Source organism: Cetorhinus maximus, chromosome 12 (assembly GCF_964194155.1).
Source record: "Cetorhinus maximus chromosome 12, sCetMax3.hap1.1, whole genome shotgun sequence".
In the NCBI taxonomy this organism is placed as follows: domain Eukaryota; kingdom Metazoa; phylum Chordata; class Chondrichthyes; order Lamniformes; family Cetorhinidae; genus Cetorhinus; species Cetorhinus maximus.
Genome location: NC_135890.1, coordinates 84,515,223 through 84,532,796, shown reverse-complemented (window position 1 = coordinate 84,532,796; position 17,574 = coordinate 84,515,223). Strand labels below are relative to the sequence as shown.

The following is a 17,574-nucleotide window of genomic DNA, read 5'->3' as shown; positions in this document are numbered from 1 at the left end:
CCCTGTGATGTGATTGCAAGTGTTTCCTGTGCCTGCCGCCAGCACTTTAAATATGAATTTGAATCATTGGGAGCTGGCTCCCAACACAAGAGCAGAAGAGCCGCCCATTCCTGATTCCACCATCAGGAACAATGTGCCATTGATAAAATACTGCCCAATGTTGCAAGAGTGAAATTTTCCCAACTATTGCATATGATGCTTATGTATGCCTTTTGTAGCTTGGCAATCAACTGTGGAACATTTCTCAACAAATAGTTATAACCCTAGTCAGTAATGACCTTGTGTGTTCATCACATCATTGCTTTTTCACATCAAGGACATGAAATTCATTAAGGCTCAGCACCTGTCATAACAGCTGCTGCTGGCTCAAAAAATGACTGAAAATTAAAACCTCTACATTGAAACAACCGAAATAATATAAAATAATAAGTACAAAGCAAACATCTGTTCATAATGAAGGCTCCCAATGAATGCTGAAGCTTTACTTCAACTCATCATTTTAAAAAATTATTTCATGGGATGTGGGCATCGCTGGTAAGGCCAGCATTTGTTGCCCATTCCTAATTGCCCTTGAGAAGGTAGTGATGTGCTGCCTTCTTGAACCTGATTGCTTAAAGTCAGTCTCGCACATTCATTGTGAATATGGAGAAAAGCATGAGTGAGATTAAGATGGAAGAAATACTGCAATAAAAGGCAAAAGCATTTTTCAAATTGAATTGCAGAACTAGCTGTCATTGTGCAGAACATTTTGGATTTACTTCATAAAATAACTTGTGGGAACCAGTTGATTTTCAGGCTAATCATGCGTATCATGTAGCAAGCACATTTGGACACTTCTTAACTCTGTTATGTCACATGTTTCCCTTAAGAAGCAAGACATATATTGCAAGTTACTTGATTAATTGAAACTCATTTTGTTTTTTTAGAATGAAGATGCAAATGATGAGGCTTATAAGTCAGATGGTTCTGAAGATGATTTTGAGGAGATGAACCTTTCATTGTTGTCTGCACGTAATTTTCCACGAAAAGCAAGCCAGACCAGCATTTTCCTGCAGGAATGGGACATCCCATTTGAGCAGCTAGAAATAGGAGAACTCATAGGCAAAGGACGCTTTGGCAAAGTCTATCATGGTCGTTGGCATGGAGAGGTGGCAATCCGTTTGATTGATATTGAAAGGGACAATGAGGACCATCTAAAACTTTTCAAAAGGGAAGTGATGGCATATAGACAAACTCGACATGAGAATGTGGTACTGTTTATGGGAGCCTGTATGAGTCCCCCTCACTTAGCTATTATCACCAGGTAAGTGATGGCTCAGTATAACTTATTTTGTAGATTAGCTAAAGAAGAGACAAGAAAGAAAAAATATTGGGAAGAATTTTCCGGTCAGCGAGCAGGGTGGGGGGGGCCCACTTGCCGACGTGTAAAACGACTGGGCTGCGCGCCTGCTGAACTGTCAAAGGCCTATTAAGGCCATTAAGAAATAATTTAAAGTTGTTAAGAATGTTGTCCGTCCAACCTTAAGGTTGGCGGGCAGACGAAGAGCCCAGGCGGCCTTCACCTTTTTCATGAAACCTCACGGGTGGGGTGAGGTTTCATGAAGGGTTTATTAATTAAATAAAAAAATTAGAAAAAATTAATGGACATATCCCAGCTCAAGTGACAGTTTCACATGAGGGGACATATGCTTAAATTTTTTTTTCCTTTATTAAATTTTTCTGAACTTAAGCTAATGGGTGCCTCAGGGAGATTTGAATCCCCCCCCACCCGCCCCCAGCCAGCATAGGGAGCACTCAGCGCTTCCAGGTGTACGTCACGCTGGGTGGGCCTTAATTGGCCCGCCCACGTAAAATGGTTGTGCAGCCCCGATTGGGGGCGCTGATTGGGTCCACGCCTGCTCCCGCTCCGCCTCCCCCACCCCCGGCATCCAGAAAATTCTGCCCAATGTTTGCAAAAGTGTGATATTACAATAACAAGTAAGACCCAAAACAGCTTTAATTCATTTTCAGGGGTTCAAAAACGCACGTTCCATTTTCTTTTCAGTTGAAAGAGAAGATGTAATAATTATGTTATTGGGTGCTATTTGATGTAATAAATGTCTCCACTTGGGAGTTGACTTTAACTTATTTGACGTTTGACAGGCTAACTTATAGTGACGTTTATCCTATGTTCTACCATCCGTACCACAGTGTCAATGTCAAGCATGAGGCTTAGTAAGGGTGTTGGACAAGTAACAAAGATTTACTTTTTTCCCTTTTCTTTTCATTCAGCTATTATACAAATTAAGATGAGATCATAAGAGTATGTATATGGTTTACACTATGAGAGTCAAAGTTCAGGCTGAAGATCAATGTAGATAAACATAGACTTTGGAATACTTTCAGTCATCACATGCTCAAACCATGACTTTTGGAAAATGGGGGTCAACCTTATTGAACCAGTCAGACCTCATTTTCATATGTGACAACTGCTGGGTCAATAGAAACTTAATGTTTTTAATAGTTTCAACTCTTAAGAGTTACAGTGAAAAGTTTGATTTTTAAGGCTTCTGTTAAGGTTTTTGTGTTGATGTACTGGTATTGGCTGTGAGAGAGGTGGTATTAAATGTGATTCTAGAGGCAATCTGGCTGTCAGCTGCGATGAAACCAGGAGATAGGTGCCTCACACACATTGGGTTGTCTATAAGGCTTGTATAATTACAACCTGAACCAAAACTGCAGTGAACCTCATGGGAACACTAAAAACTGGTGCGAAATATTTCAGATATTAAGAGAAACATCCTCCCACAAGTTGTCTCCTGACATTAAATTTAGCCAGCAGAAGAGTTAACCTCCACACATGCAGCGTGCACGCACCACAGACCTTGTTTGATGCTGTGCTCAGTGTGACCCGCAGTTCGCAGTATAACTCAGATCTGCAATCTGCACATCATACTACTGGTCTGCCCTTCAGCAGCACCAGCACAAGTCACCCATTTTTGATGGATTTAATCCCAGTTTAAGATGAGTAGTTTATGGATGGCAGTACACTGCTGCAGCAAATCTTTCCAAACATTAGTTTTGATTCAGTGTTTGTTGCTAATCTGTTCAGATGGTTATTAATTATACGAAATACAAAACTCAGAGGAATACGCCACAATAAGGCGACATAAAAGATATTCTATTTGTTTAGTGTCAACGGGGAACTACAGCTCTGATTGAGGAGTCTACCTATTTTGTTGGGGTGGGGGGCTGGATTGGGGAGGCAGGTTTTCCACTCATTTTTATGAATTAAAAGTCTTGAATAGCAAGGCAGTCACTGAATTATGTCACCTACTGAACCAGACCTATGGATGACATGCAGCACAGGAACAATCTTGCCCATTGTGCTCAAATCCACCGCCACATTGGATTTCTCTAGCTGGAATTTTTAGGCTGGTGGTTACCCACCCTGGCTGAATACCCTGGGCCTCTGCTGGACCGGAAGGCCACGACCAGGTTTTACATTTGTTAGGCTGTTAACTGCCAGAGGTTGTGGTTTCTGCCCCCCAGTGCGGGAGGATGACCCCTTCTGATCAGCTGGCTGACAGCTCTCCAGTTCCAGCAGCACCACTGGGAACAGTGGCCATTGCTGGGACAGCAGTCAGCCCCGCACCCCCCATGAGAAACAGCGATGGAAAGTGGATAACCAGTTAAGTTGAGGCTGTTTCACTGGGACCGATCTGGAATGCCCCATCGAGGGGGTTTGCGGGAGTGGGGGGAGGTCCACGATCAGGAAGCTAGTAGTGGGGGAGCAGCAAATACCTTTGGAGAGGGAGGGGTGGGGTTCCGCTGGGGACAGGGTGCCCAAACAGAATGGCTCCCGCTCCTCCACTTCACCCCACCCCGTACGCTCCCCTCCCCCAGGGCCGCAGACAGGATTTACCTGGTGGCCTTGTCAGGTGGCGTAGACACTTTCTATACTAGCGGAGGTGGATAGGCGATGGGCATGGCACCCCAGACCATGCCACCCGATTTTAGGCCCTCATCCCTTGCCTACTGGCCTGCTTTTGAGGGGGCGTAAAATTCCAGCCAGAGTTACTAACTCATTACAAGGCACCAGTACAGTTCTGTGTTGATGGTTATGTGCAGCCTTCTTCTTTGAAAAAACAGCCTGTTGAGCATTAGGAAGTAACATGAGGAGCATCCTAACGTGAAGCCTATATTCTATCAAATATGTAAGGATGAGAAGAAACCTTCCAATGGTTCTAAGAACTATTGTAAAGAACATATATTTTTACTTTCTGTTGGACTGTGGATTAGAATTACAATGGCTGCAGGTTGAACAACACCCCACTGGGACAGGATGAGCGATATATACAATGTTGCAGTCCTGGAACAGAATGTACCATGAAAGACAGGATGGTGCTGGAAAGGAGTCCTGCACCAAGGGAGCTGCCTGACAACAGCATTTTAATTAGCTCCTGACCAGATGACCAGGGTTTTGTGTGGTAACAGTGCAGCAGAGAGCTCCTGGCCTGCAAAGAGAAAATATCTAAAATCTCTCTTCCTCATATCTCTATAACCTGCTCTCTCCCTGAGGAAACCCCTGTAAAAAGGAAAAGGAGAAAACCACTGTTAGAGACATTGAAGAGCAAGTTCTCAACGAGTGAACTAAATACGGAAAGTGCTGGAAGACCACCTCGTGTCATTAACAAAAACTGAAAGGAATTTGGAAGACAACGATCAAAATCAACCCATTGAATCCTGTACTCTGGACTGGTGCTATTGAACTATTTTATCCCACCCCTAAAATCCATGTTTTGTGTGTCCTATGTGTCTTGCGTGTGTGTGTGTATAGGGATTTAAGAACAGGGTAGAGTTTAAATTACAGTGTTAGAAGTTAGGAGTTCATATTTCTTTCTTTTGCCACTAGTTAAAGACAATTTGTTCAATAACCAGTTATTTACTTATTAAATTTACAAACCTGGTGCTTGTATTCTGTTAACCTAAATTAAACAGGTAGATACAAAGATAGGTGGAGGGACAGGTAGTATTGAGGAGGCGGGGAGGCTGCAGAAGGATTTGGACAGGTTAGGAGAATGGGCAAAGAAGTGGCAGATGGAATACAACGTGGGCAAGTGTGAGGTCATGCACTTTGGTAGGAAGAATAGAGGCATAGACTATTTTCTAAATGGGGAGAGAATTCAGAAATCTGGAGTGCAAAGGGACTTGGGAGTCCTAGTCCAGGATTCTCTTAAGGTTAACTTGCAGGTTGAGTCGGTAGTTAGGAAGGCAAATGCAATGTTGGCATTTATTTTGAGAGGACTAGAATATAAAAGCAGAGATGTGCTGCTGAAGCTTTATAAGGCTCTGGTTAGACCACATTTAGAATATTGTGAGCAATTTTGGGCCCCGTATCTCAGGAAGGATGTGCTGGCCCTGGAGAGGGTCCAGAGGAGGTTCATGAGAATGATCCCTGGAATGAAAGGCTTAACATATGAGGAACGTTTGAGGACTCTGGGTCTGTACTCGATGGAGTTTAGAAGGATGAGGGGGGATTTGATTGAAACTTACAGAATACTGAAAGGCCTGGATAGAGTGGATGTGGGGAAGATGTTTCCATTAGTAGGAGAGACCGGAACCCGAGGGCACAGCCTCAGAGTAAAGGGAAGACCTATTAGGAGAAACTTCTTTAGCCAGAGAGTGGTGAATCTATGGAATTCATTACCACAGAACGCTGTGGAGGCCAGGTCATTGAGTGTATTTAAGACCGAGATATATAGGTTCTTGATTGGTAAGGGGATCAAAGATTACGGGGAGAAGGCAGGAGAATGGGGTTGAGAAACTTATCAGTCATGATTGAATGGCGGGGCAGACTCGATGGGCCGAATGGCCTAATTTCTGCTCCTATGTCTTATGGTCTTATGGGGCAATCTGGTGGTTTGTTCAAACTTTTCACATTTGTCATGGCTCGGGGAACAGTGGGGCTTGGCATTACAGCACACTATCCCCAGTGAGTCGTGACACTATACAATATGTTTGCTGGAAAAGAAGTGTCAAAATTCTGTGTGTAAGGAAGCCTAAACCTTTTTTAAAAAAATCAAGTTGGAGGTGGAGCTTCAGATATTTAGGAGATCAAAGGAGTGAGAGGTGGGCCTAGTACTTTGAAGGTTGCTCTGCATGTGTGATAGTGTACTGGGTGCTGAATGCCTGTCACATGCATAATACTTCACACGTAATCTGCTTATTTTGAGTTGGTACCCGCTACTCTTGGTACTCTTCCCGAATGCAAAGAATATTTTTGTCTGTTTTCCTTTCATGAGCAATGCACAGAGGAAGTGTTATTGAAGTGATTGGGCACTTCCTGCCATATTTGCTGTACAGTGTCTCTGTTGGAGGATTTGCCTTTTCGAAAATTATTGATTTCATCAAAGACAGCTCCACCAATTAAACTACAGCACTGTTCATCGAGTAAGGCATTTTAAGAGTTGAACAATAAGTTAGTCTTCAAACTAAAATGCTGCCTCCCTTTTAAGGATTTGGCAGAATTTTAGAAGCTGTTGTTGTCCCGCTTCCCTCCCCCCTCCCCCCACCATGCCCCACCTCTGGTGTCTGGTAACTCCATGTGAATTCAGGCATGGTTTGGCTGCCACTCTGCTGGCATAGGTGCACATGGAGCATGGTCAGGTTTCTGGCTCAACCACAGAATCGGCTGTCAGATTTTCAGGTGTGTTCATGAATTATGTACGATATGTTGTTCTTGACAATGAATTAGTTTACATTTAATACAAAAAAAGCACACTAAAAACAGTTTTTATAAATGGCTAACAGTAATGCATCTTACTCGCCTATTGCATATGGCATTTTTCTCAGATCCTTTTTTGTGTTCAGTGTATTACAAACATGAGGTTTAATTTAAACAGCACTAATTTCTCCTCTCATCACCTGTCCGTAAACAGAAAGGTGTTTTGGCTTGTTTCCCTCTTTATAAGCAGTAGCGTATTTCCCAACCCCTTGGTTTTTGTGTGCTTCAATTTTTTAGTAATGACCTCACAATAAACTCGAGATAGGATGAACTCAAAGGATTAGTTTATTTGCACACACTCAAAACGTGGGAGGTCGGTCACCACACTCAGACAGTAAAAGAAGGATAAAGAAAAGAAGGATTTACAGTACAGAAACCACAGAGAAAATAAATATTGGTTCATGTGGGTTCTCGAGTTCAGAATAAAGTCCAATGAGGTTTTCCTTCACGGAGGTCAGTGGCTGAAAACCAATGTAGAACTCACTTTCACATGATGAGATAGGCATGCAGAGATGAATCAGTCTTGTAGGCGATAGTACAGAAATTCCAGCAAAAGCAGTGCAGCTGGGGCCAGGTGTTCAACCTGGACAGAGCTCCTTTTCTGTGAGGCGGCCAGTCAGATGGTAAACAGCAGACTGAGTTATTCAGTTCAGCAAGGCAATATTACTTGTCCCACAAGCCAGAGGCCCATGTCACATGACTTTACCACTCCACGATGTATTCAATAAAGGATGTTCATCCAGTGTCTGGAAATTGGCTTTGTGTTCCACGCTGATAATGTCTCAGCCATTATGGATTAAAAGGAATGTTTGAGAGGCCTTGTCTTAGTAGATGTTCCATATCCGCTGGCCAACCTGGGTTATCAAATACAAATAGACTTTGTGTAGCTCCCTTTGAAATTGGGCTGTGTAGTCCCTAGGTGATCATTAGAGATTCTCAGCGATAACAAGGTGAGAGATTTCCGAAACTGCAAGGTGGCTTCTTTTGTTCTTGAGTAACAGACAGGCACAGTTTCAGCCATTTTAAGGATCTTTGTTCAGTTTTTAAAATTCTAGAAATAGCCAAGAGGACATCTATGTATATTTTATAAAAATATATAGTGTGAGGTTTTAGTCCCTCATAAGTGCAAGTTTAATGTTAAAGACTCACTGGCTTCTTGTAAACTAAACTGACAGAGCAGCTCATATTGCACAGATTAGTTAATCAAATCATGTCATTATGATGAAGATGATGGAAAACTCTTCAACTTCTTCAAGGAAAGTTTTGTCAGACAATTCTATGTTAATATGAAGAAAGTATCCCTGTAAAATATTGGGCAGCATATTACTGGGGTGGGGAGGGGGAGGTGGTGGGTGGTGTGGATGTCTCCGCTCCTTCCCCCCCCCCCCACCTCCACACCAGAAGCAAGGCTGGTGTAGAGCCAACTCGCTGGAGGCCAAGTCTCCAGCATATTGTGCTGCAGACAGGCTAAATAGGCAACCAGTGGCACTCCTCACTGGGAAGGAAGTCCTGCCCTCAGGAGCTGCCAGCCAATCAGATTGGCTGGCAGCTCCAACAGCACCAAGAGCACTTTAGTGGGCACTGCCGGGACTGCAAGCAGGTCCAAGAAGAAGGCCCGTGGATCCCGGAGCCAGTTAAGTACGAGGTCTTGGGCAGGGAGGGTTTGGGCAGTTTTGGGAGGGTGTTGGGGTGGTGTGCTTTATAGAGCAGGCAGGTGGGAAGAAAGGGGGGCACTATCTTAGGGGGGCTGCCCCTAGATGTGCAAAGGGAACTCCCCCTCCCAAGATAGTACCTCCCGTTCCTTGCTGCCCTTTTAAAAAGTTTTTATAAAAAACTTTCCCCGCAACTGCCCATGCCAAGCATATTATGGCATGGGCAGCATATTATTGGGGTCAATTGGCTTGTTAACAAGTTCAATTAAGCCTTGATTATTTATTTAAATATGACAGACAGCCTGCCTATTTTGGCACCTGCCCACTCCCGAATTATGGGGGTGAGCTCGGTGGTGGGTGGGAAGGTTGACACCCACCCTATTTTACTTGCCACCGTGCTGAAAACACACCCAGTGGGGGCAAGTAAAATGCAGCCTGTTGTGTCTGCTTCTACTTTATGCTGGAGTTAAGGACTAAACTTTACAACTAACCTAAAGATAAAGCATTGAGTTAGCATGGAGTTTTTTATATTGCATGGTTGAGTACCTTGTGCATTCTAATCCATAAATCCATATGGGATTTCAGAGAAGTTAACTGCAGCCTTAAAAATGTAGGTATCAAAGATAATATAAATAGTAAATGATTCATTTCATATGGAAGCTAATCCACGGAAAGTTGGCCAAATGATCTTTCCATCAATTGCACACAGTTTACTCAACCTGGGAGACTACCCATCCATTTAATCTCTTGAGGGAAAGTTCTGAGTAAAAACTCATTGACTAACAAAGCTAATCGAGCAAAGCTCCAAAATATCTATTCAGTGCCATGTCTGTTTTTCAGCAACGACTTTCGACAGGTTAAAATGAGGAATATATCGCCCTGGATTTTGTGGTAGTAATGACTGAAAAACTGTCATTACTCATCATCATTACTCCTTTCACATCGGAAGCAACTTCTGGAGTCCACACATATGGAGTTAAAGGCAGAAACCTCGAAGTTGCTGTCAGTGTTTCTATGCTTCTCCATAGGGTGTCCCTGCTCTCCCAGAATGCACTCAAATAGAAATCACTGAGCTGACAAAAGCTTGCCCTTCTACACTATTAGTCTTGCTGTAAAAAAACACTGAAAAAGTAACACCTTTTGAATGAGTTGTGACTAGGTTTTTAAACAGCGTACTAAGTTCATAATTATTGCTGAACAGCCTGACTGGTCCTGAAAAAAATAATTTTATATATGTGGAACGTCAAATGTCTCCAATACGGTAACAAAAATCACTTTGGGCAGAATTTTTACCTCGTTGGGCAGGTGAGGCGGGCGGGCCTGGGAGCGGCCGCGAAACTGATTGTCGCCCGCAATCGGGCCTGGACCGAGATTTCATGCCGGCTAGCCAATTGACTCTGTCACATAAGCAGGGACATGTTAAAAATGAGTTTTAAAACTTTTTTAAAATCACTGGTCGAAACCTCATCCCGCCCGTGGATGAGGTTTCGCAAAACCTTTTCGCCTGCCCCCCAACCTTAAGGTTAGATGGGCAGAGAAATATTCAATTAAATTAATTAATTAGTGGGCTTAAAAGCCCTCTTAATTGTCAGTGGCCGCACTGCCAACTCCCACACGCGCCCCTTGACCGAAATATCGCGTGAGTGAACGATGATGTCAGGACACTCGTCTGACATCATCGCGCATTATTTTTCTCCTGTTTAGGTCGGGCGCACACCCGCCTGATGAGGGAAAAATTCTGCCCTTTGATTTATTTACAGGTTTTTTTTTGAAAGTTTAGCTTCTATCTTAATCCCACATGTATACCCCAATTATTTATTTTGCTCTCTGTAAAATTTTAATTCAGTGCATTTTTCTTCCTGATTTGCTGTTTGTGAGAATTTTTTTTATTCTTTCATGACATATGGGTGTGTTGGCTAGGCCAGCATTTAAAGACCCATCCTTAATTGCCCTTGAGAAGGTGGTGGTGAGCCTTCTTCTTGAAAAATGCTTGACAGCACTGTCAAAGACACCTTCCGTTACTTTGCTGATGATTGCACGTAGACTAATGGGGCAGTAATTGGCTGGGTTGGGTTTGTCCTACTTTCATGGACAGAATATCTACAAGGCACAAGTCAGGAATGTGATCAAATACTCCTCACTTGCCTGGATAAGTGCAGCTCCAACGACACTCAAGAAGCTCAACACCATCCAGGACAAAGCAGCCCACTGCATTAGCACCCCATCCACAAACGTTCACGCCCTCCACCACCAAAGCACAGTGGCAGCAGTGTGTACCATCTACAAGATGCACTGCAGCAACTCACCAAGGCTCCTTTGACAACACCTTCCAACCCACAGCCTCTACCACCTAGGACAAGGACAGCCGATGCATAGGAGCACCACTACGTACTTCAAGCCACACACCATCCTGACTTGGAACTGTATCACCGTTCCTTCACTGTCGCTGGATCAAAATCCTGGAAATCCATTCCTAACAGCACTGTGGATGTACCTACACCACATGGACTGCATCGATAGGCTTTGGGAAGTCAGGAGGTGAGTTAATTTGCCGCAGAATTCCCATTTCATGACCTGCTCTTGTAGCCAATATATTTACATGGCTGGTTGAGTTCAATTTCTGATCAATGGTAAGCCCCCCAGGATGTTGATAGTGAAGAATTCAGCAAGAGTAATGCCAATGAATGTCAAGGGGAGATGGTTAGACTCTGTCCACTGTTGGAGATGGTCATTGCCTGGTACTTCTGTTGCACGCATGTTACTTGCCACTTATCAGTCTAAGCCTGGATATTGTCCAGGTCTTGCTGCATTTGGACATGGACTGCTTCAGTATCTGAGGAGTCATGAAAGATGCTGAACATTGTGTAATCATCAACAAACATCCCCTTCTGCCCTTATGATGGAGGGAAGGTCATTGATGAAGCAGCTGAAGATGGTTGGGCCTGGGACACTACCCTGAGGAGCTCCTGCAGTGATGTCCTGGAACTGAGATGATTGACCTCCAACAACCACAAGAATCTTCCTTTATGCCAGGTATGACTCCAACCAGTGGAGAGTTTTCCTCCTGATTCCCATTGACTCCAGTTTTGCTAGGGTTCCTTGATGCCACACTCGGTCAAATGCTGCCTGATGTCAAGGGCAGTCACTCTCATCTCACCTTTTGAGTTCATGCGTCTTGAGTCGTGTTTGAACCACGGCTGTAATGAAGTGAGGAGCTGAGTGGCCCTGGTGGAACCCAAACTGAGCATTAGTGAGCAGGCTATTACTGAGTAAGTGCTGCTTGATAGTACTGTTGAAGACCCCTTCCATCACTTTACTGATGATTGCATGTAAACTGATGGGGCGGCAATTGGCTGAGTTGGATTTGTCCTACTTTTTGTGGACAGGACATAACTGGGCAATTTTCCAAATTGCCAGGTAGATGCCAGTGTTGTAACTGTCCTGGAACAGTTTGGCTAGGGTTGCGACTAGCTTTGGAGCAGAAGTCTTCAGTACTATTGCTGGAATGTTGTCAGGGCCCATAGCCTTTGCAGTATCCAGTGCCTTCAGCCATTTCTAGATATCATGTGGAGTGAATCAGATTGACTGAAGACTGTATTATGGTATAGCCAATGGTAAAGGCTGAGTTGCTCAAATCCCAGAGGGAAACTTGAAACAACTGTTATAACCCATTTTTGCAATTTGTATGTTTCATGATGCAGGCTTTGAATTCAGTAGCAATAAGACCACCGAGCCTCAAGAGGTTTTTTCATAAAACTAAATTAAACATTTATTAATACAAGCACATACATATGTCTACAAAATTACTACTATAATAACTACAAAAATCCCCTAATTAATCTGAATCTCAGTTACGCCCCCGTTAAGGCAACTGTAAAGCTCATTGATTTAAAAAGACCCCAGGCAAAGCACATTTGACCTTACGAATTCAAAATGAGGTTCCTTGCAAGTTGGTTCCTTTACAGACACAGTTGGAGGCATACAGGCTGGTTAGTTCTTAAGTGCTTCTGCCATACACACACAAACTCCTTTCTGTTTATACCTAGCTTTTCCTTTGAATATAAATTTTCCATTGTATCCCTAGGCTTTCAACGTCACATTTTCTAACAATAATATCCTTTCATTCCACCAATTTCATTAGTAAGCTGAAAAAAATAAACACATGGCTTGGCGTCTTCTAGCTAGGTGCAAAATTTCACCCATTCTTTTGAATGCTTTATTCAACAAATGCAAATGTACACTTCACATTTTAACTTCCTTACTCTTTGCCCAATTAACATCTCAAAACGACTACATCAAAGCACCCAGACTAGCTGGCTTTAATCCAATTAAGATGCACACACATACACACACATAGACACAGATACCACTAAACTCTATTTAAAAAATAATTTCCAATAACATTATGGACATTAATCTCTTCATGACAATTGGCATTTGTGACACTGGGAACCTCAGGAAGAGGCCAAGATGGATCATCCACTTGGCATTTCTGGCTGAAGATGGTTGCAAATACTTCAGCCTTGCCTTTTGCGCTGATGTGCTGGGCTCCCCCATCTTTGAGTATGGGGAGATTTATGGAGCTGTCCTCCTTTTAGTTGTTTAATTGTCCAACACTACTCAGTACTAGATGGCAGAACTGTAGAGTTAGTTCTGATCGGTTAGTTGTGGGACTGCTTAGCTCTGCCTACTGTCAGCTGCTTATACTGTTTGGCATGCAAGTAGTCCTGTGTTGTAACTTCTGCAGGTTGATACCTCCGTTTTAGGTAAGCCTCATACTGCTCCTGCATGCCCTCCTGCACTCTTCATTTAACCAGGGTTGATCCTCTGGCTTGGCGGTAATGGTAGAGCGGAGGTTATGCCAGGCCACGAGGTTACAGATTGTGGTTGAATACAATTCTGCTGCTGCTGATGGCCCACAGTGCCTCATGAATGCCTAGTTTTGAGTTGCTAGATCAGTTCAAAATCTATCCCACCTAGCATGGCGGCAGTGTATACAACACAGTGGAGGGTATCCTCAATGTGAAGATGGATTTTTGCCTCCACAAGGACTATGTGGTGTTCACTCCTACCATTACTGTCATGGACAGATGTATCTGTGACAGGTAGATTGGTGAGAATGAGGTCAAGTAGTTTTTTTTTTCCCTCTTGTTAGTTCTCTCAAACCTGCCACAGACCCAGTCTAGTAGTTATGTCCTTTAGGACTTGGCCTGCTCAGTCATTAGTGGTGCTCCAAGTTACTTTTGCTGATGGACATTGAAGTCCCCCATTCTGTGTCCTTGCCACCCTCAGCCTCTTCTAATTGGAGTTCAATATGGAGTACTGATTCATGAACTGAGGAGCGGGGTGTGAGGTAGGGTTCCTCAGTGGGTTTCCTTGCCCATGTTTGACTTGATACCATGAGACTTCATGGGGGCCTGGAATCAATGTTGAGGACACCAAGGTAAAATCCCTCCTGACTATACCACTGTGTCGCCACCTCTGGTGTGTCTGTCCTGACGGTGGGACAGGACATACCTGGGGATGGTGATGGTGGTGTCAGGGTCATTCTTGGTAAGGTATGATTCAGTGAGTACAACTATGTCAGAGATAAAAACAAAAGACTGCAGATGCTGGAAATCCAAAACAAAAACAGAAATACCTGGAAAAACTCAGCAGGTCTGGCAGCATCGGCGGAGAAGAGCACAGTTGACGTTTCGAGTCCTCATGACCCTTCAACAGAACCAAGGGTCATGAGGACTTGAAACGTCAACTGTGCTCTTCTCCGCCGATGCTGCCAGACCTGCTGAGTTTTTCCAGGTATTTCTGTTTCTGACGACTATGTCAGACTTTTGCTCGGCTAGTCTGTGAGACAGCTCTCCCAATTTTGGCGCAAACCCACAAAGAGCCTAATTAAGCCAGTCAGGGGCCACTTCCTGCCTCACTGGCATTTTAACGGAGCAGGAGGAGCTCTCCACTGCAAGGGGTGAGCATGAGGTAAACCCTGACAGACGCCCAGCAGACTGCAGGCGGATGCCTCCGTTTAGGGTGCCATTTGGCCCACTAAGAGGTTCCCCCCACCACCTGGTGCCAGCCCTTTGATTGGCATTTAATGGGCTGTCTCCCGCAAAATGCAGCCCTGGGTTCCATCACCTGCCAAAGTATGGTCGGCCCCACTCTCAGCCCCAGCAGTGGGACCCCTGCGGCGTCCAAAGAATCCCAACTATTAACTTTAATTTGGCCCCCAAAAAGAGCGAAGTAAAACAACTTTGATTTATCCTGTATCATTCTCAGATTTGTATTCTGCGAGATGGGTTGTGGTACATTAACTTGCATACACCGAGCAGTATCACCTTAAGGGCTAAATGAAGCATAGCCATATTTATTGTTTGTCTATAGAAGAGAACTCCAACAATCTACAAGATAATTGCTTCAAGAATAGGATGGTCAGCATGTGAGTTGTTTAGCAGACAGTGACCAGAGAGTCATGGTCAGGGAAGAGCTTACTGATGAGGAGAAAGCGATACTGAGTATACGCTGAAATTGAGCTTCATGAATCATACACAAGATATTCAAGAACATGGAGTTCCCCACTAGAAAAACTGTTGGGAGTACAATACCAAGTGTGAGATTTTAACTCATTCAAAACCCATTCACTCACACTGAGTTAAAATCAGGACCCAAGAGTATCAGGTAGGATGGAGGGTGCAGGTTCTGCTGCCAGTGAAGTGTCAGAAATTACAGCTCTACATGGCAACACACATCCAGAAGTTGGAAAGATGCAGCAGGGTTAATTGAATTGAGGTATGCAGCCAGCCATATACCTGCCTATTCTGTTTTCCGATCGTTCCAATGGACCCTACCCCCTGTATGGGGGTAGTAAAGGCTCTGCTAAGAACATAGCAAAGGATCAATAACAGAGAGAATTGACTCTTTTCTTTTGAGAGCTGTAGAATTGGCCCCTTAGCTGAGACAAACACTGCTGATGCGCCCTTAAATGTGCCAGTAACCTACTTCATGTGTATTAACAACCCTGTCTCTGTAGTCTAGGATAGAGTCTACAGCACATCCTCTGGGAAGCCCTACTTGGCCACCATTTGGCTGATGGAGCAGGCCATTCGGATCTTGAGGCCCATTACGTCTAGTCATGTTTTTTTAAGGATGGACCAAAGCACTCAATTCAATGATAAATTTAAATTTAACAGACACATATTTAAACTTTCTTGTCCTTGCAAAATTGCGAAATGTATCTCTTAACCTGTCTTGTTCCAATTGAGCTGCCCAACTCAAGGCATCTGAGATTTAGATAGACCAGAGAGATTCCATGAATAGTGAACAACACATGTCCCCATATAAATTTATATTGCCTTTTAATGCAGCAGACATGACTTTTTTAAAATCTTCTTCTCGGGAGCAATTGTTAAGCCTGTAACTACTGAAAATCTACACTGTTGTTTCTTCTTTTCACTTAGAAAATAAATAAAGAAATAAGTTATATAATGCCTTTCATATCATCAGGACATGACAAAGCACTTCCCAGCCAATGGATACTTTAGAAGTGCATATATCTTTTATATACATATTTAATGGGAGCAAAAGATGAATTGGTATCATGTTTGCCATCTTTCAGTACAGATCACTGCCAACCTTTAATGCAGAGGAATATAATTAGCCTCTTAGCAGTTACAACGTTGTCATACATTATGAGCTAACTTGCATACATGATATCATTGAATTTGACAGCCTTGATCATTCCTTTCTCTTAATTTTTGTTAACAGTTGTTTGATGGTGACTCATATTCCTTGATGAGAAGCTGCAGGACCAAACAAGCAACTCATTATCACCAGTTAATAAAAATGTTGGGTGGGCTTCTAACCTATGAATCGGTAGACATTTTTATTTTAATTACCATTGTGGAACATCTGATGCAGGGGCAGGGCCCCTAACTAGTGAGGCCTGTAGCAGCCAAGTGCATGTTCAGTGAATTTTTTGATAAATCGTGCTTCACAATGTCCTAAATAACTGTCATTTAAAGAGAAATATATCTTTTTGCATATCAAGAGTTGAGCATATAATAGCCCTTGTACGCAAACCATAAAATAAATTCCACTTTGTTGAACACATTGTCCAATTATCTTTAAAAGCATTTTTTTCACAATAAAATTGTTGGTGGTATTTGCAAATGGCCCTCACAGTGCAAAGTACGGTTAACTGCTAAAATATTGGGCGGGGTTTTCCAGCCCCTCCCGCCTCCAGGATCATCCGGTCCCGAAAAGTAAATGGACATTTGGCTGGCCCGCTGCATTCCCCCGCGGCGGGTCCCGCCACCACGGGGCCAGAAAATCCCAGCCATTGTCACAGGGACCTCATTGGGTCTTATCCCCATCAGTCCCCATAACTTCGATGTAAGATCACTGCAAATGCACACGTAAATGGGTATGCGAGTATCTTCTGTCAAAGTTACAGCGACCAATTAAGGGATGTCCCAAGGAGATTCTGGCGTTTATTATTATTGTAGGAAATTATCATATACAATAGTTGGTGTTAGCTTTAAAAGATCATAATTGCAAAAAAACTGTCAGTTTATAATCAAGTGAAACATTGGTGTACAAAGCTTTGTCTCACAGTGGCAATTTTGAAGTACTGTTCTACTGTTCATATTCATATGGCAGTCTGTAAAATGTTCCTAAAATGAGGGTAGTAGACGTGCTTTATAGTCCAGGGCATGGATTTAAATTTTGACACACTGGAACAATGTGGCAACTGGTCACCTGCCTGTTACGACAACAGAGAGGCTGCCACAAACTTCAAGGCCTGCGTCTCATTTGAAATCCAACCAGAGCCAAGGTGAGTTAAGTCCAGACTGGCAGTGATCTGTAATATTTTTGTGTAGCCAGGAGGAGCATTACAAGTGTGAAAATTAAACTTCAATCGAGGCCAATACTTTAGCGTGCAGAGAGAGTGCTACATTTTCATAAGATTGAGACCTTTAAACAAGGCCCTGTTTCAGGGTTCAAGATCCCATGGCACTTTTACAAAGGAAAACCTTTGGTGTTTAATATTCATCCCTCATTCGGCAAGGCCAAAAACAGATTAAGCAGTCATTTATCTTATTGTTGTTTGTGGTACTTTGTTATGTGTAAATTGGTTGCCATGTTTATATAGGAGGACAGGGG

The 17,574-nt window shown here is 43.3% G+C and overlaps 1 protein-coding gene across 1 annotated transcript in view; it reads left to right on the top strand.

The window, feature by feature from the left end:
- Window positions 1–17,574, top strand: part of LOC144687212 (kinase suppressor of Ras 2-like) — a 153,055-nt gene that overhangs the window by 52,765 nt on the left and 82,716 nt on the right. The window contains exon 7 of the mRNA XM_078552983.1: window positions 927–1,303. Within this exon, the coding sequence (XP_078409109.1) occupies window positions 987–1,303 (317 nt within the window). The 5' untranslated portion in view covers window positions 927–986. The remainder of the gene's footprint in view (window positions 1–926; window positions 1,304–17,574) is intronic.